This window comes from Myotis myotis, unplaced genomic scaffold (assembly GCF_014108235.1).
Source record: "Myotis myotis isolate mMyoMyo1 unplaced genomic scaffold, mMyoMyo1.p scaffold_m19_p_13, whole genome shotgun sequence".
NCBI classification, from domain to species: Eukaryota; Metazoa; Chordata; class Mammalia; order Chiroptera; family Vespertilionidae; genus Myotis; species Myotis myotis.
This window is the reverse complement of record NW_023416317.1, coordinates 26,511,056-26,530,982: the sequence shown is the minus strand read 5'-3', so window position 1 is coordinate 26,530,982 and position 19,927 is coordinate 26,511,056. Positions and strand designations below refer to the sequence as shown.

General features: G+C 49.4%; 1 protein-coding gene across 6 annotated transcripts in view; it reads left to right on the top strand.

Annotated features, from left to right (window-relative positions):
• PXYLP1 (2-phosphoxylose phosphatase 1) overlaps window positions 1-14,044 on the top strand; it is a 64,284-nt gene extending 50,240 nt beyond the window's left edge. For all 6 annotated transcript variants that reach the window (XM_036332384.1, XM_036332383.1, XM_036332388.1 and 3 more), the window contains 2 exons: window positions 5,535-5,674; window positions 10,799-14,044. In XM_036332384.1, coding sequence (XP_036188277.1) covers window positions 5,535-5,674; window positions 10,799-11,736 — 1,078 coding nt within the window. In that variant the 3' untranslated portion in view covers window positions 11,737-14,044. The remainder of the gene's footprint in view (window positions 1-5,534; window positions 5,675-10,798) is intronic.
• Window positions 14,045-19,927: the final 5,883 nt, after the last annotated feature.

Here is a 19,927-nt window from a genome sequence, read left to right as displayed (position 1 = left end):
GGCTGGACGTGGTGCAGTGAACACTGGGTTAGGAGGCCTCAGACCTGGCTCAGCTCTTCCATTCAGGGCAACAGGTGAGCCCCTTGGTCTCTGTGAGCCTCGGTCTTCTGTCTCTGAAATGGGATGGCGACGCTGACCATGCAGAGTTGGGGTGAGGAGTAAGTGAGATGATAGAGGAGAAGGAACACTATCATTTACTTGCAAAGCCATATAAATGGATGCTGTTACTTCAAATATCCACAGGGGTAGAGACAGCCTGCTCTTGGTTGAGAGCCCTTTGGATGAAGAATAATTGAAAAGAGTGGGAACGGTGCATATGGAAATGGCATGGCTCTAAAACTGGAAGCACAGTTAGCAATAAAAATGATGGGCCAGGCCTCAGCAAACGTGTCTGGGGATGTGTAACACCCCGCACGGAATGTGCCGAATGAGGAGAGGGGACGGAGGGGGTGCTCAGTGGGGAAGATGTTATTTTGATGGCATGCTCCCGGTTGCCAGCCTGCCCCGGGCAGCCTGGTGGAACCACGGATTGCCCCCCTGCAGCCGGGGCTGTTCTTTCCAAGTGGACCACAGTGTGAACCCGGGAGGTTCAGGTTAACTATTCGAATCTCAGGCCGTCTCATTACCCAGCAATATGGAGAAGGTGAAGTGAACCATCTTTGGTAAAAACGTGAAATACTGAGCGACTGCAGGCTTTCCTGTGTTGTTTCATTTCCTGCTGGAGGTCACGATGCTCGCAGTCTGGGTGTTTGTGTTTTCTGTGCTCAGCGAGCATGGGGGCATGTCCCAGGGCCCGTGTCGTTGCCACGCAGACACTGGCTTTCCTCCTCCCGTCTCTAACCTTCTGCGTCAGCCTTCCCGTTGGGACCCTCTGCCCCTGCCATTCCCACCTTTGCACCTGCCACCTGGCTTGTTTGTCCCCCACGCCTGCTTGGCCCACTCCCACAGCTCCTTCAAGGCCCCCGGAGATGCTGGCTCCTCCAGGAAACCTCTCCCTGCGTGTGAGACTGGGTCCTCGGCTTGTATCAGGCACAGCCAGTGCCTCCTGCAAACTGGACAGGAAGATACATGGGAACGGTCTCTGAACAAAGTATTTCATCATCAGACCTTACCGGGCCTGAGGACTAGGGCAAGGGTGGAAGTTACTTGCTGTGCTGGTGTTAACTGTTCAGTTCCTGGATCATGGGGATGAGCTAGGTAGCCATGGGCAAACTATGGCCCGCGGGCCGGATCCGGCCCGTTCGGCTGTTCTATCCGGCCCGTGGAGCCGAAAGAGCGGAGGGTTCTCTTGCTCTCCCCTCCGCTCCTTCACCAGCAGCAGTGTTAGCATGGCAACGTCGGGAAACACGGCCGCAGCTCCTTCTTCTGAGTCCAGTTTAAGAACCCATTGTGGCCCTCGAGTCAAAAAGTTTGCCCACCCCTGGGCTAGAGCATCCAGAGTGGTAAGAGGGCACAGGGTGGGGTGCAGGGGAGGCAGCTTAGGGACGTGGGGTTGCTAGATCGGGCACAGCGGAGTTTCTTTGTGTTAGCAGCTGGCACAGTCCTACCTTTGCCTGCTGGCTGGGTATCCACCCTTTGAACAGCCCGGGCACAGATAGGCTACTGGGCCTCTGAGCTGGCCGGACCCAAGACAGCCTCCAGGACTCGGGGACAGTGCCCTTCTCTATCCCTGGCTACTTGCAGCTTCTGGTCCTCTTTATCTGCGCTTCACCTTCTCAGAAGTGAGAATTTGAGAGGCAAGGCTCAGACTAGGGGTCAGTCACTGTTGCTAGAAGGTCCCTGGGCACTTGAAGCTCTGGGGGCCATTCTGGTCGATCCCAGAAAAGGGGCCCATTGGGCAGGGCCACCGGGCAGCAGGCAGGGTCTCCCCCCGTGCACCCTGGGACTTCACAGCTTGCCTTCCCAGCGTGATTGCCTCTGCCCTCCCCACATCACCAGCTTCTCCTTCCTGTATCATCCATGCCCAGCTCGAGCCTGGCATGTAATAGTTGTTGGACGGGTTTCGTTGCAGAATGAATTCAGGATCTAAGTGAGAATCACAAGTCATAATTGCCTGTCATATGCGCCTATCAGATTGAAGTCTCAGGACGGAGTCCTGTGAGGCCGATTAGCCTGTGTGTGGGGAAGGTCTCTTCACTCTCTGAGCCTCGGTGTGCAGACCTGGAGTGCGGGGGTAGTGAGGCCTCCCTTCCCACTAAGGTGGAAGAGCGAGGCCCTGAGCCTGGTCCATGCCAAGAGCTTGATAACGGGGTGACGTGTCATTTAGCACAGAAGCCTGCAGGTCTCCTAGGGCCAGCCTCTCTTCCTCCCTGAGTGGCCGTGGTCATGAAGCCAGGACAGGTCCCAGGGCCCCTCGTTCTGTCAGGGCGATGGCAGGGTGCACGGATGGGGCCGTTTCTGGGGCTCCCATTTGAGAGGCATCGTTTCTGGGGACCAGCTGCCCTGGCTGCCTCTGCCTTCATTGTCCCTGGCCTTGATCTTGTGGCCTAGTTTGATCAAACATTCTGTATTTTTAGGATCTACTTTTAAGTTCTTTGCAGAAAGTGGGTGGGGCATGCATGTTTAATTCATGCATGTCATGTAATTAAGTCCGTCTTTAAATAAAAACAATAAATGTCCATTCACAAGAGTGGACAGGACTCCCAGCCATTTGAATCCACTTCAGGCCTCTGAATCCCCTGGGACCGTGGAATCGGGGTCACCAGCAGTGCCTGCCGCCTCCCCAGGTGCTAGTGCAGCTTCAGGAATTACTCATTTTTATGGCCTCCTAAAAGGCAGTGAGTCCTGGAGTGTGGCTGTTACTCTAGCCCAGTGAAGGGGGATGTCTGGGCTGTGCACAGCGGGGAGCCGGATGTCCATTCAAGACGGTCACCCCAGTGTTCCCCTTCACAGTGACACATGGCGTGGCTCCCGAAGTGTTTGTAGCAGAAGCTGTGTCTGCATGAATGCCCTGTGCCTCATGACAAAGGTGCTCTCTTTACCCTCATGGGACTATGTTTAGCCAGCAGTAAGGCTGTTATTAGCCATTAACATACTATGTTTAGTAAGTGGTTTCTTTTGCATTCATGAATATGAATTCGATACTCTTTTCTACATCCAAAGAAGAAAAAAATAAATCAGTATTTTTATTCAATGAATTTTATTCTTAAATGCATGTCGTGTGCCAGGTGCTGTCACATGTACCTGGCTCATGTACCAGGAAGTGGCATGTGAGCAGGCACCTAAAGGAAGTGAAGGAGCCGGCCCTGTGAGGATCTGGGGGAAGAGTGTTCCAGATGGCGGGAACAGCGTGTGCAGAGGGCCTGAGGCTGGAAGAGCTGGGCATGTCTGAGTAACACTAAAACAAGTACGCGGCTGAACAGGAGGAGTGAAGGGGAGAATGGGCTTCTAAGGATTTAAAGAAGGTGATTGCCCTCAGGGGGCCTTGGAAGAGCACATCAGCCATTTGCCTTCTCTTCCGTCAGGGACGTTTTTCTCCCGTGAATCCTCATCTCGCCCTACCACAAGCACGTTTTCAGGAATGCGGTGAGAAACGCCTCATTAAGCAGTCGGATTCCCTGAGAACCGGGGACATCTCAGCAAACACTTCCAGTCGTGAAATTCTGTTTCTAAAATTGGCAGCCCCGCTCTCCCAGATCCGCAGACACCGTCGCCAGCCTGAAAGAGTGGCCCGCAGCAGAGCGGTTGGCTCCTGGGGATGCGTGGCCTTTGTTTATGCGCATTCCTCTCGGCAGCCTCATTATCCGTTGGAAATTGTATTTCCGAGTTTGCAAATATTTCCACGTTTCAGCCTCAGGATGAAAAGCGCAGGCTCTGTCTGCGTGCAGAGACAGCCCGCCCGGCACAGTCCTGGTAAAGTACCAGGCCGTCCTGTACGACAGGATTAGCATTCTCCAGTTCCAAAGCCTATTTTATAAAAGACGGATTTTTTTTTCAGCTTTATGTTTCTGAAAGATATTAAACCTATTCTGGCAGCGCCTTTTCAAGCATTGTCCATGTCAATTGGGCTCTCAACAGCAGGGGTCGGCCATTAGAGCAATTTCTCTTTGCTGCTTTTCATGCTGATTTGGTTTAGCTGGGACTAGTCTGTCCGCTTCTGTTCAGCTGGAAAATGTATACACATTCATAGGCCATTTTACTATTCAAAGAGAAGGTGTAAATATTCATAAGTCATCTCATCATTCAGAGGAATTGTGTCTCTATTCATAGGTCATTTCATTATTCAGGGAAATGGTGTATTAGTGACGAGAAAGATAAATTAAATCTTGATTTGCCACATGTGCTCCATGGCAGAAATATATATATAAAAAAAAAGTCAGGTCTCATAAACACATCGGTGTTATTGTTTTGCTATTTGTGACCCCTCCCCCCCACATGAAATGACATATTGTATGTGCAAAAGACATAGGAATTGTAGAGAACTACAGAGATCTTGGTTTTCTTAATCAGTTAATTTTCTTCAAAAGAGCCTTCCCAGAGGTCAGATAAGTTAAGGACTAAGAGTTACCCAGGTGAAGGTTGAGGTGGGTTGTTTTTTTAAAAAAAATATATGTTTTTATTGATTTGAGAGAGAGAGGAAAGGAGAAGGATAGAGAAGTAGAAACATTGATGACAATTATCAATTGGCTGCCTCCTGCACGCCCCCTAGTGGGGATTGAGCCCACAACCCTGGCATGTGCCCTGACCCGGAATAGAACCAGTGACCTCTTGGTTGATGAGTTGACGCTCAACCACTGAGCCACACCGGCGGACAGGGTGGGTTTTTAGGAGGAAGAGGCAGCATGTGGCAAGTCTTGGAAGCGTGAAAGAACAAGTGTGTTGGGGGAACAGAAGTCATTTGGTGGCTGTGTGTGTCCGTAGCTCAGCATTAGAGTGGAAAGGGCTGGGGATCCCTGAGCCTCAACGCGAGGTGGGGCCAGAACAGACCAACAGGCACGCGTGGCCCCTTCCAGAAGGCAGCATGTGGAAGAGCAGTGACGAGTCGGGGTTGCCTTTTAAGGGATCGCGCTGGCAGTGAAGGCAGATGAGAGGGGCAGGATTAGGCTGCAGGTAGTCCAAAGAGGAACCCGTGCCATCCAGACAGAAGCTGCCTGAGCCAGAACCCAGCTGGTGGCTGCAGGGATGCAGGAGAGAGGTGGGCAGCCCCTGGAGGACATGTGTGCAGGATGGTGGGGGGGGGGGCAGGTGGCCTGTGTAGGGGCAGGGGAAGGACAGATGGAGGACTCCCAGCCTAGGCATGGCATCTGGAGAGGGAGCCTGGAGGGGCGCAGGCTGGGAACCAACAGTGGAGGGCAGAGCTGACTCCCAGGGGGATGGGCACTTCAGCAGAGGAGAGGCGCCGGCTGGCCTTGCAGAGTGGGGTGATGCGTAGCCATCGGTGGTTGAGTGATCACGAAATTGGAATTTAAATGCGACTGAGCGATCGCCTGTTGTGGGGGCGGAAGGGCACACACTTGGGGTTTCGTTTGCTGAAGCTGAGACCATTGCAGACGCTGAAGAGCATGCTGACCTCTAGATCTGTGTTGTCTCTTTAGGAAACCGTATCACCCGAAGCTGGAAGCTTTCGTTAGTCACATGTCAAAAGGATCCGGAGCCTCTTTCGAAAGCCCCCTACATTCCCTGCCTCTTTTCCCCAATCACCCGCTCTGTGAGATGGGAGAGCTCACACAGACAGGTACGTGTGACAACCGTTCGCACACACTGGGGGCGAATAGCGAATACTCCGGGGCCAGGCGCTGTGGGCTCATAGGGCAGATAAGGACTGGCACTCAGCAGCTCTGAGTCCACCAGCATTCCTAATTAACATCTGATTTCTAAAAAAAAACACAAAACAAACTTTATTGTTATTACAAAGGCAGTATATGTTCATGGAAGAGAAATTAGGAATGACAATTAAGCAAAAGGAAGAAAAATAGCACCTATAATCCCACCAAAGCAATTAGTTTTCTTTCTGTGTTCATGCATGCATGCGTGCGTGCGCGCGCACACACACACACACACACACACACACACACACACTCACAGTGGTATCTTACTAAACACACAATTTTGTTACCCACTTTTTCACTTGGTATATTGTGATCATCTTTCCCTATTCATCAACAACACCATTTCTGATTGCTACATATTATCCCACTATGGCTGGGCCATAATTTATACAATTAATCCCATGTTCAAGCAAAACACCTGGTAAGTTTCAGCGTGCCAGGTGTCAGCGAGAAACAGGGCAGATCTCCGCTGAGCGAGCAGTTTGTTTGGTCAGCCCACCTTTCTCTTGCAGCCCTATTTGTACTGTTGTGCAGCCAGCTCGCTGTCAGAGTTGTGGTGAGTTAATTGTGGGATCCCCTTTGTTGGGAAGAGAAAGAAAGAGCTTCCGGTTTCCTACTTCAGTCTGGGACCTCAGAGGACCTCTGCTTGGTGCCAGCTTTTGGGGAAGAAATGGGAGGACCTATTGGCTATGTTCTGTTTTCTTGTTCCCCAGCATCGTAGGACCTCAGCTTTGATGGGAGGAAGGTCTCCGTCCTGTCGCGGGGAGAATGGTAGTGACGGGCAGAGTGGGGCAAGCTGAAGGCTCTGGAGGGCCAGCCTGGGAGAAGGAGTTTTTCCGAAAGCTTTTGATAATTTGTTCCATGCATACAGATTCTGCATTGGATTAACACAGGAGTCATCCTACCAGATCTAGCGCCCCTTTTATTAGCAAGTGAAGGCGCTCCCTTAACTATTCTCAAGTGAAATTCGAATATAATATAATCTTTCTACATACATAGTCTTACAATATATCAGATGCCCTAACTATAATAGAAAGGAGGGGAAAGGGAAACTAATTTATTATAGAATTTTATGTGCCTCAATGTAAATGCTTGGGCACACCTACACTAGAAACGGGAATGACAGAATCAGTTGCTTACATGTAAGTATAGATTGCTGACTGACAGCTACCAATACAGACTGACTGAGAGGTGTATTGGTGACTTTAATACCAAGTGTTGGAACATTTTTTAAAAATATATTTTATTGATTTTTTACAGAGAGGAAGGAAGAGGGATAGAGAGTTAGAAACATCGATGAGAGAGAAACATCGATCAGCTGCCTCCTGCACACCTCCTACTGGGGATGTGCCCGCAACAAAGGTACATGCCCTTGACCGGAATCAAGCCTGGGACCCTTCAGTCCGCAGACCGATGCTCTATCCACTGAGCCAAACCGGTTACGGCGGAACATGTTTTGTTTTTACAAGTTCTGATGAAAACAAAATACAATTGTCCCGCAATTAATATCAGGTTTCTCAGAAATTCATTGGATGTTAATGTTACGCAAAAATGACTTTGTGTTTATAGATTCAAGAAAAGTGAGTTCGCCCTAGCTGGTTTGGCTCAGTGAAGGGTCCCGGGTTCGATTCCGATCAAGGGCACATGCCCAGTAGGGGGCGGGCAGGAGGCAGCTGATCAATGATTCTCATCATTGATATTTCTATCTCTCTCTCCCTCTCCCTCTCCCTTCCTCTCCGAAATCAATAAAAATATTTTTAAAGTGGGTTCTAGGCTATATAAACAGATTTTTCACGTGTGGGAATGTCTTATGGGACCGAGAACAGTTCCTTGTGAAGACTGTCCAGCGCCCTGGCCACCACCCACTGGTGCCAGGAACATGATTTCCCATTTTATTGTGACAGCTCAGCCTCCAAACCCTCCCTGAGGGCAGACCCCGGCTTGCTGAGAAATATTACACGTTTTAGCCTCAGGATGAAATATTACACGTTTTAGCCTCAGGACGAGAAGCGCATGCTCTCTCTTCTCTTCCATAAGGGAAGAGATGGGCTGGACAGGGCCAGCGCCGGCGGTGGGCGCCCAGGAGCGCATACCCCAGATACAGTTTCTCCCCTGTCCGCTGTCCGAGCAGACAGCGGACAGGGGAGAAGACAGAGCGTGCGCTGCAGAGCGGACAGTCACTTGGCTTCACCTTAAGCTGTCTTATAAGGGTTCACAGTGACTTCTATTATAAGGGGTTCACAGTGACTCGCCGACTGTGAGGGCGAGAATGTGAGCAGGCCTCCGGAGACTGGATCCAGGAATAAAAAGTCTGCCTGTCGCTGCCTCCGTGGTTTTGCCGGGTGTCTGTCAACAGAGTGACAGTCCTAGCCACACCCACAGTTGGACTGGCACGTCCACATTCTTGAGAGAGAGAGTCCGAAGGGGTCCTTGAGGGTCAGCGCCATCACCTGGCTACAAGGTCAGGGTGACTGTGCATTGAGAGTGGGACCCAGCCTTTGGGTCCAGGGGCCGTCCCCTGAGAAGAGTGGGGGGACGGGGGTGGGTCTGAGGGGTTCACACACGTACTGACAGTCATTCATTCTGACCTTTCTCACTGATTTCTTGTCATCATTATCATATTCTAAATTAGTATTACTCTAGAAATTATTTTTGCAGTATTGTTTGCTCCTGGTCCCTTATTCTCTCTTAATGGCCAATTTCATCTTCTATTTTAAATTTTATTTTAAGAAAGCCTCGCTGTTAGAGCAGTCATTTGTCACTGGCACACTTTGGCACCCACAGAGGCTACGTAGGAACTGATCACTGGTGCCTGCTCTGTTCAAGGTGCTGTGGCAGCTGTTGGGTGTGGAGGAGGGGAGGGGAGGGGCCTGGGTGAGCAAGATGCTCCCCTGCCTGTCCTAGGGGATCCCTCAGCTGCAGTGGAACGGCACACACACGGAGACCAGCTACTGCTGCAGGCCGCAGGGTCGTATAGGATAAGCACAGGCTTTGGAAGATAAGACAGCCCCGTAAAATGGGGCTAATATCTTCCGGACAGGGCTGGTGGTGAGTGAAATTCGATAGCATGTGGAAAGTGCCTTGTGCGAGGCTCGGTGAATGCTGCTAACGGCCCAGAGGTCCAGCGGCCTGTGGGAAGGGGAAGGAGTTGTTCGTGTGACCCGGGGGAGGGAGAAGGAAGACCACAGGGAAGGCAGGAGTGGAGCCGGCGCAGGAGGAGGGTTGCTCTGGGCAGAGGAGGGTGAAGGGCGGGAATAGCAGCTGTGTGTGGAGAGTATAAGAAGTCCTAAATGGCTAGAACTTAGTATTTCTGCATGAAAATGTCGGGACTGTGACAAGGGACTAAGCACAAGGTTGGGGCCACATGGGGCTCAGTTCTGCTACTTCTCAACTGTGAAGGGCCTCCGTTTCCTCACCTAGAAAATAAGGGAAATGGGGAGAATGGTAAGTCTTTACTGGCTTTTTGTGAGGATTAAAGGAGAAAGGTCTGGCCCGCAGTAAGCACTCCACCTTTAATATATGCAGCTAAGAATGTGAGGTAGGCGCAGAGGTGAACCAGATACAGATTCTTGATGTTCCTCACTCATGGTTTGCCTCATTTGGCAAGTCATTTGGGACATGCTAAGGCTCGCCCCAGCCCCGATCTCGGAGGGAATTCTGCTCTCAATCCATATTCTTCATTCAGAGCAGGACATCCTTTGTTGGGGGCGTTTTCTGAGCTATTCCCCTTCCTGGGCCAACAGTGCCCTCTGCCTCATGCACTTCAGCCTTAAGCTGTCTCATCTTGGCGGTGGAGCTGTTCAAACCGTTTGGGCATCTGAATAAGTGATATGGCTGGTCATGGGGCCCGCATATGGTTCCCACTCTCAGAGAATGCATATTTGTTACTGAAATTGCATCCCATTGGCTGGCAGGCGAGCTTGCTTTTATCTTGGATTGCCTTCTCTTGCTTGAAGAGAAGGCTTTTTTTTACAAGACCATTTATTACTGTACTGGGGTTCAACGCTGAAACATCTTAAAGATAAACTTGAAATTTTTGCTCCTGCCCATGTTCCATCCACACCCTTTCTGTGCCCCCATCATTCCCAAGTAACCATTGAGATCAGTTTCTTGTGCATCCATCCCAAGTTTCTTTTGCAGAGCACAGACAAATGCAAATATACATTCTTATTTTCCCCCATTTTTATTTGCTGATTTTGGCGAGAAAGAGAAACATCGATATGAGAGAAAAACATCAACTGGTTACCTTCCAAATGGGCCCCAACCGGGGATCGAACCCACAACCTTTTGGTGTATGGGATGATGCTCCAGCCAACTGAGCCACACCAACCAGGGCCCCCCATTTTTATTTAAAAGGAGCAAAAAAACATACTGTCCTGCACTTTGCTTTTTCCCGCACATTCTCTGTGTATCTCGGAAATCATCCCATATTCGTTCTGAGAGTGTCCTTATGGACGACTGGGAAAGCCCCAGCAAGGCCAGGCAGAATGTACCTAAACGTTAGCAGAGGGGACTTCCCAGCACTGAGAGGACTAAGCAGCCAGCAAGCGGCCTTTTCTCTTCCTGATTGAGTTCCCGGAGTTTTCCCTGCGGGCTGAGGAATGCCATGTCCCTGGGGCCAGGGACAAAGCTCCCCTTAGACCTGTGACACCTACAGCCTGGGCACCCCCCCACCCCCACCCCAGCGGGTGATTCCTTCTGTCCGAGGCCTGCCAGTCACAGGGTCTCCCACAGGGAAGGGGCTGGCCTACAGGGAGGGTTGAGGCAGATGGTCATGGTGCTCCCCAGAATGGCTGTGGGTCCGAGGACAGGGCTCACTCTGCTCATCTCTTAGCGGATAACTCCAAGGTGCCCCCCAGTCGTCAGGCTGGCGTGAACCCATTCTCACAGCCTCCACACAGTGGGCAGCAGGCTCGATCACATGATCTCCCACTGCTCTCAGGTGGCTGGAGCTGGGCACTGACTCAGTTTCCCTTGCCGTTCCCTTGGCTGAGCTGCTGGTCAGGAAAGCTTGTGTCGCTCTGTTCCAGGAGTTGTGCAGCATCTGCAGAATGGCCAGCTGCTGAGGGACATCTACCTGAAGAAACACCAACTCCTGCCCAGTGACTGGTCCCCCGACCAGCTCTACTTAGAGACCACGGGGAAAAGCCGGACGCTGCAGAGCGGGCTGGCCCTGCTGTATGGCTTTCTCCCCGACTTCGACTGGAAGAAGGTCTATTTCAGGCACCAGCCCAGCGCTCTGTTCTGCTCCGGAAGCTGCTACTGCCCCATGAGAAACCACTACCTGGAAAAGGAGCAGCGTCGGCAGTACCTCTTACGCCTGAAGAACGGCCAGCTGGAGAGGGCCTACGGGGAGATGGCCAAGGTCGTGGACATCCCCACCAAGCAGCTGCGGGCCGCCAACCCCATCGACTCCCTGCTCTGCCACTTCTGCCACAACCTCAGCTTCCCCTGCACCGGAAACGGCTGCATCGACATGGAGCACTTCAAGGCGATCAAGACCCATCAGATGGAGGACGAGAGGGAGAGGCGGGAGAAGAAACTGTATCTGGGGTATGCGCTCCTGGGCGCCCACCCCATCCTGAACCAGACCGTCGGCCGCATGCTGCGAGCCGCCGAGGGCAGGAGCGAAGAGGTCTTCGCCCTCTATTCTGCTCACGACGTCACTCTGTCCCCGGTCCTCAGCGCCCTGGGCCTGACGGAAGCCAGGTTCCCGAGGTTCGCGGCCAGGCTGATCTTCGAGCTCTGGCAGGACAGGGACGAGCCCAGGGAGCACGCGGTGCGGGTTCTCTACAACGGCGTCGACGTCACGTTCCACACCTCCTTCTGCCAGGACCACCGCCGGCGCTGGCCCAAGCCCATGTGCCCCCTCGACAACTTGGTCCGCTTCGTCAGAAGGGACATGCTGGTGGCCCTGGGGTCTGGTAGCACTAATTATTATGATGCCTGTCACCGGAAGGGATTCTAAGAGGTGCAGAGTCCAGCACTCACAGAGTCTATGTCGAAACAGAGGGGTGGGAAAGGTACACTTCTCGTTCCAGCCTTCGCTAAGGGTACAAGGTTATTGATTTCCATGGCTAGACACTGTGCTTGGGAGCCACACAGATGGTTTTCGGTTGAACAATGAGGACATTGTTGAATTCGGGTTCGGGTGTTACTTGATGCACAATGACCAATTCACAGAAAGAGGAAGGTACTTTATCATAGCCAGACTTTGCTTAACTATGCCAGACTATTTTAATACTCAGAGTTGCCAGCCCACATGTGTATTCTTCTGACCTGCCAGTGGTACTGTGCCATGGGACCCGCAGACCTCAGCCCAAATGTGCTTAATCTGGGACCATCTTACCATGTCCTTGTTCGGTGAAAAATTTCCCCAAGTAATTTATGTAAAATAGGGCTTGACAGACATTTTCTGTACAAGGCCAGAGAGTCGATAGTTTAGACTGTGCAGACCAAAAAGCCACACACAGTCTCTTGCCACAACTCTTTCGTTCTGCTCTTGTCACGGGAAAGCAACCACAGACGGTACACCCAGCGTGCACAGGTCCACAAAACAGGCCGTGGGTCAGGCGTGGCCCTGGGGCGATGGCTCGCTGGCCCCTGATCCAAAACACGGGCTCTACTACAATTGCACTCTCAGCACTTTGAGAACCGGGTGGATACCAAGAATTACTCAGCAGTGCCTCCGGTCACTTCTGCTAGCAACACAGAATTTGGTCTGTACCTGTTAGAACAAAACAAAGGGAAGTACACACTGAACCAGAAGGAGTCACAGAAAAGTTGTCAGAATAATACTTGATGTTCATGATGATTGTGGTATGATAGTTTCAAGGATGTTTTGAACATTTGTCTGCTGTCGTCTATTTGCTGTATATGCTGAAATTTTTGTATTCCATTTGGTATTTTTATAGTCTAGGAGAATATTTTCTGAGACCCGTTTTAGATGTGCTCTGATTCCCTTGTAATATTCCATTTGCTGCCCCTGGTTGGTGTTCAGAAGGGAGCCAGAAGCTGACGACAGGCACTTTCTTCCAATAAAATGAATTGTGGCTTATTCCCTTGGACAAGCTGTAGGATTGGATCAACTTTTAAACCCTTTTTGTGAGTTTTGAAAGGTAAATTCTAACTGATTTTTAAGTATGTTTTTTGGAAGAACTTTGGTACTAGATAGTTAAATAATCTTTATAAGGTATTTTGTATATTAGAAGCAGTGATTAAATCTGTGGTTTCTGAACTAATGGTGCTAGTTCTGTGCGAAGAGATGTCACATGCAAGTGAGGTTCTCCAGTGTCATTGATATCCCCATCATTTCTCTTTGTTTTTACCCAGTGTTGCATTTAAATACGTTTCTATGAATAAATTTTGATGAATACTTGTACGTACCACTAACGGTTTGTACCTCTAAGTCACTGTGGTTCTTTCCAAGTGAGTGCCAATATTTTTAAAATTTATCCTTTTTTTTTTTTTTGTATAAATGAAAATGTGCTAAATTAGAAAACTCTACAGCACATGTGGGGAAGGGAGGGCCAGGCCCTATGGTGCGCTGCGGCCACTGACAGGTTGCGCTGGGCCCAGCAGGGACAACGGTAAGGGACGTCCTGCTTCCTTCTCTCAGGGCAGCAGTGAGCTCGCTGGGCCAGGAGGACGCGTCCCAGCTGGTGGCCTGGGGCTGAGTGAACATTTATCTTACCTGCTTCTATTGCTGACCACCTTGTGTTGTCTCTGAAGTATTTAAAGCCTACACAGGTGTTTTTTCTCTCTCGCAGTATTTGAATTAGAGCTGCTAAACGCAGCTTGAAGAACATAGAATTGAATCAGAAGATGTTTTAAAAATTAATTTGCAACACCTGTTGGTAAAGGTAAATATTTTGGCTAAGAGCCCACATTGAAAGTGTTGTAGATACAGGTTTTGCCTCGGTGATGAGAAAAACAACCTTTGAGGGAAAACAGCTTTGTTTTTCTGAATTGTTGCCAAGGCCTTTTACAACGTGGCAGTCCTGCTCACACCCAGAGTCCGAACACTTAGGTAAGAACTTGAGCTTAGGACGCCCACCGTCAGTTCCCGCTTCACTTTTCCAGGGCTCCTCTTAACATAACCACGTAGAGTTATGCCTGCAAAGAGTCAGTGGCCTCCGCCCCAGCCGCCTTATAGGTTATAGGTGTTTCCTCCGCTGTTCTCTGTCTCCTGCTGCACGTGACCCGGTGGAGGACTGCCATTCCCCCAGTTGCACCCCCTTAACTGGGATCTGTAAGTAATAAATCTTGTGACGACTTCCTTTGTGTGGATGTATTGAAACTGCGCCTTCAATCAAAACGGCCCATGGGTGGGTTTCACTTCCCCAAAGTGAGCTCTTGGATGCTGGGGGAGCTACCTGCTGCCTCTGTGGGGGTGGCTTGTGCTTCCTCGCTCAACAGACCACAATCTGTGTGTCTCCCCCCTCCCCCCCAGATTTTTAAATTTTTATTTTTTAAATTACGGTTCACATACAATATTATACTAGTTTCAGGTATACAACATAGTGACGAGACATTTATATTCTATTTTTTATTTTTAATATATTTTTATTGATTTCAGAGGAAGAGGGGAGAGAGAGAGAGAGAGAGAGAGAGAGAGAGAGAGAGAGAGAGAAACATCAATGATAAGAGAGAATCATTGATCGGCTGCCTCCTGCATGCCCCACACTGGGGATCAAGCCCATAACCCAAGCATGTGCCCTGACCGGGAATTGAACCGTGACCTCCTGGTTCATAGGTCGATGCTCAACCACTGAGCCACCGTGGCTGGGCTATACTATTCTTAATATACCAGTTCCAGCTTTCCAACACAGCCTCCCAAGACATTGTATGTGCACAGCATTAAAATATCTTCCTTCAGATCAAGTTGTAAGACATTTCGTTCCATAAACGAACACTGAGCATTGAGCTGAGCTGAATGGATTTCATTCTTGGTGTCTGGGCAATGGGCTCAGTGGCTGAGTTCATAGCAAGTGTGTGTACGTGGGTATATTCAGTTTCCTGTTTTTTATGATTAAAATTAACACAATGCACATTGGGAAACAAATAATACTGAAAACTTCAAAGTGAAATTCTCTTCTCATCCCTCCTCCAGAGGGAACACTGTGAGACCCTGGCAGATATTCTTACAGAAATTTCCATGCAGATGCAGAAATGTATAATTTTTAAATAGGAATCATCTTATATATATTCTATGACTTGCTTTCCTTAACAATATTTTTATCTGATTGTCTCCTTTAATAATGTGCCTTAGGCATGTTTCTCATTAACTTGCTTCTCTTAATCTGTCTGGGAGATATTTCTACATTGAGATAGATTATAGATAGATAGATAGATAGATAGATAGATAGATAGATATAGATAGAATAAGCTCTTTTTATAGCCACCGTATAATATTTCATGATAGAGATGAAACATTTTTTAAATCTTTAAAGATGTATGAAATTGAAACTTAAAACCAAGGCACCAAAACAGGATGACAAGGCTTTTGATCAAAGTTACACAGAACAAAGCAGAGGCCAGCAAATGTATGTGTTGATTTTCTAGCTTAACTGAGCAGTTAACCCCTTTCCAGTGTAGCTATAGGTATTAACTAATGTAAGCGGTGTATTTCTCCAATTTCACTAGTAAACAAAATCGAAGGACTTAATCTGATATTGCTATTAAGCCTTTTTGAGGATCTTCCCAGCTATAGCAGAATTAGGCTTTTGAAAGAGTTGAGGGATTCCCTTCTGTAGAGCTCACAGAGACTGATGCAGGAGCTGCAGGGATGCAGGCTTCTGTTTCTCTGAGTCTTCAGGAAGCCTTCAGAATAGACTTAGCAGCCCAGGCCATGGTGGCTGTACCTAGTGTGTTTAAACACAACCGCAGGAGAAAGCAGAAAACAGGTGGGGTTTACACTGTAGTCCTGGCTTTGATAGTGGCTGGCACAGAGTTCTGGCCTGGGCATCAGTTAGCTCCCACTGCTCAAGGCCACTGACCTGAGTGTTGGGGTTATACGCCTGCAGAGTGGCTGCCCAGTGGCCAGCTCAGGTGACTAAGAATAGCTTCTGTTTAAGAGGAACCAGCTGAATTCACCAGAGTGGCTGGCCAGGCCTTCCTGGTCTCTAGAGCTGGGAGTGTCCTTGAGGAGGAGGAGAAGGTATGTCCCTGAGGGGCCAGCATGGAGCTGCAGAGCTCCAGCCCCTGACAGAGTGATGGCCGGAGGTAGTAAAGGCATGTCTATCAATCTAAACAACTTTCTGAGGAAGGTCCTGTTACCCCTAATACAAATGAGGGAACGAGCTCAGAGGCGTGAAATCACTTTTCTAAAGGAAAAGTCAAAGCCCAGAGAGTAACGCAAATTTATTAATCCAATAGCCCTGCAAGATACCATATTTGCTGGTGAATATCAGTGAATATTAAAACACTAGAGGCCCAGTGCACAAAAATTTGTGCACTCGGGGGGGGGGGGGGGTCCCCTCAGCCCAGCCTGTGCCCTCTCGCAGTCTGGGACCCCTCGGGGAATGACCACCTGCTGGCTTAGGCCTGCTCCCCGGGGGATTGGGCCTAGGCTGGCAGTCAGACATCCCTCTGGCAGCCTGGGAGCCCTCAGGGGATGCCCACTTGCCAGTGGGGAGCAGGCCTAAGCTGCAGTCGGACATACTTAGCGCTGCTGAGGAGGTGGGAGAGGCTCCCACCACCACCGCTGTACTGGCAGCCGTCAGCCTGGCTTGTGACTGAGCAGAGCTCCCCCTGTGGGAGCGCACTGAACACCCAGGGGCAGCTCCTGCATTGAGCGTCTGCCCCCTGGTGGTCAGTGTGTATCATAGTGACCAGTCATTCCCAGTCTTTCTGCTGTTAGGGTCAGTTTGCATGTTAACCTTTTATTATATAGGATAGAGGCGTCGTGCACAGGTGGGGGCCGGCTGGTTTTCCCTGAAGGGTGTCCCAGATCAGGATGGGGGTCCCGCTGGGGTACCTGGCCAGCCTGGGTGAGGGGCTGATGGATGTTTGCAGGCTGGTCACACCCCCTTCAGGGTGAGAGTCCCCACTGGGGTGCCTGACCAGCCTGGGTGAGGGGCTGATGGCTGTTTGCAGGCTGGTCAAGCCCCGCCCCAGTGGGGACCCTCACCCCATGGAGGTTTGGCCAGCCTGGGTGAGGGGCTAATGGCTGTTTTCAGGCTGGCCACACCCTCTTTAGGGTGGGGGGTCCCCACTGGGGTGCCTGGCCAGTCTGGGTGAGGGGCTGAGGGCTGTTTTCAGGCTGGCCAAACCCCCCAGCGATGGAAGCTCCCAGCCCCTCCTTTTTTCTTTTTCTTTTTTATTCTGGGATTTATTTACCTTCTATCATTGAAACTTTGTTGCTTTAAATGGAGCTCAGAGCTGGCCACGGCAGGCAGGGGAGCTTGGCTTCCTCCATCATTGGGGCAACCAAGCCTCCTGCTTGCTCCAGCTCCGTGGCTGCCGGCCGCCATCTTGGTTGGGTTAATTTGCATATAGTCGCTCTGATTGGCTGGTGGGCGTGGCTTAAGGCATAGTGAAGGTACAGTCAATTTGCATGTTTGTCTTTTATTAGTGTAGATAGTAGGGTTGCAACAGTTATAAATTTAAAACTAAATGGTTAGGACAATATCCTTACCCTGCTTCTTAATGTCAGTGGTTGCTGTTTTCTTTTTTAAACATATTTTTATTGATTTCAGAGAGGAAGGGAGAGAGAGAGATAGAAACATCAGTGATGAGAGAGAATCATTGATCAGCTGCCTCCTGCACGCCTCCCTACTGGGGATTGAGCCACAACCCGGGCATGTGCCCTTGACCAGAATTGAACCAGGGACCCTTCAGTCTGCAGACCGACACTCTATCCACTGAGCAAAACCGGCTAGGGCAGTGGTTGCTGTTTTTAAGAAAAAGCTTAATATGTAAATCTAGCCTTTGCAGTGGTGTTATATTATATTCAGCCACTAGGGGGCAGTAATAAATATAATTTTTTAGCCTTCAGGACCCAGTCTTCCATTGTAAAGGAGGTATGGTAGTTTTGTGATGTGTTTAATAGGGCGACCAGTCATCTCAGTTTGTCTGGGGCTGAGTGATGAAGGAGTTCCAGTGCTAAAAATACGAAAGTTCCTGACAAACTGGGTCAAGTTGATGACTTTAGGGTTGACATGCATTAGATGCCACTGTTAGACTTTATAGAAATGGGGAAGCTTGATGGAGTGACTAATCTGAGGTTTCACATAGCTAACTAGTATGCTTCAGAGCTGGGACTCAAAGCTGTTGTCCATTAACTTGAAAGACCATATTCTTAAGCAAGATATGAAAATGCCTCTCTGAACCATTTGGGACTGTTTGGTCACGTGCAACATCTGAAACCATGGATAATACTGCATCCTATATACTATAGTATATTCCTACACATTCAGACCTATGATAAAGTTTAACTTATAAATTATGCAGAGCAAGAGATTAACAATAACTAATAGAACAATTATAGCAATATACTACTGTAATAAAAGTTATGTGAATGTGGTCTCTCTCAAACATGTAATTTTTAAAAAATTTCCACCCATAAATGTAATGCCTTTTCCATCGTAACTAAGCACTTATCATGCACTGTGGCTTCAACTTTTGAGTTTGAGGTGCGACTGTGAAACTAGCATGAATTTCTTTATTACCAGAGATCTTAGCAACCTCAGCATACAATTTTTTTTCTTTCCCTATTAAGTCGAGAACTTCCACCTTTTCACTGAAAGGAAGTATTTTACGGCTTCTCTTTGGCATATCTGAATTGCCAGCATCACCACTCTTGCACTTTGGGGTCATTATTAAATAAAACAAGGGTGACTTGAACACAAGTACTGTGATACCACGACAGTCCATCTGATAACCGAGATTACAGGCGAGTAGTGGATACACTGGACAAAGGGATGACTCATATCTTGGGTGAGATGGAGCAGGATGGTGCGAAATTTCACCATATCACTCAAAACAGTGGGACATTTAAAACATATAAATCTTTTATTTCCTGAATTTTCCCTTTAATATTTTTGGACCATGGCTGACCATGGGTAACAGAAACTGTAAAGTGAAACCACGGATAAGTAGGAGACTCCTGTACCATTATAGTAAACATTTCTCAGAGGGCCAAATTTAAGGACGTATGATGGCTTACTAATACATACTAAATATATACTCAATATTTCTCTCCAACATATATAGGTTGTACATTTGTGTCAGCACAAATCAAACCATGCCACTCCTTGTTCAGAATCCTTGGCCCTCCACTGCCTTCTAGAGAAAATCTGTGCTCCCTCAGCTGACTCACAAGGCCCTTCATGACCTGGCTCCCACTTACCTCTGCAGCTTCATTACATGCAATATAGTACAACGCTGAAGGGGCTGTACTGAGACGGCAGTGTTGCATTTCTTGCACACTGGGCGAGAGAAAAAGGGGTGTCAGTGTCATCACATGGCATATCAGATTTGCAGACTCTCTGAAGGGGATAGCCACGGTGACCTCAGTAATATGATGTTAGGGTCACAGCGCACCCCTGCCTAAACCAACAACAGCTTTACAATGTCAGGGGATAGCGCCCATCTCCACATCTACAGTCTGTGTCTCAGGGGTCCTTTCAAGGTCATAGCCTTGCTCACGTGTGACTGCACTCTCGAGGCCCCAGAATTTGGGTGTGTCTCCCCTCAGCCTATGTTACCAAAATTTCGGCTCAGATGCCTCTTCGGACAGTAACACGATGCCGCTAGGTCCTGCATCTCTGAGTTATCACATGCCGCTGTAATTTGCCCAATTATACTAGTAACTGGCCATTGTAATTGACAGGCACCCAAGTCCATCTGTCACATTCCACCCCGGGCCCCCTCCCCACTGGACAAGGAACTTGAAGAGCAGACGGTCCGAGGCCGGCCCGGCTTGGATGCACAGGTCTCTTTCCTGTCCCTGGCCGCCTGCCCCACGCCCCAGAGCAATACAATCCCCGCTGTAAAAACAGAAATGCGCATGAGCAATGAACAGCATGAACTACGACTCCCAGAATCCTCTTGACCTAGACTCCATTTCCCAGAACTCTCCTGGAGTCCCTACTCCGGAACTGCGCTCTTTTTTCCAAGGCGGGAAATGAGGCAAACCTTGCAGTAGAGACGGGTTC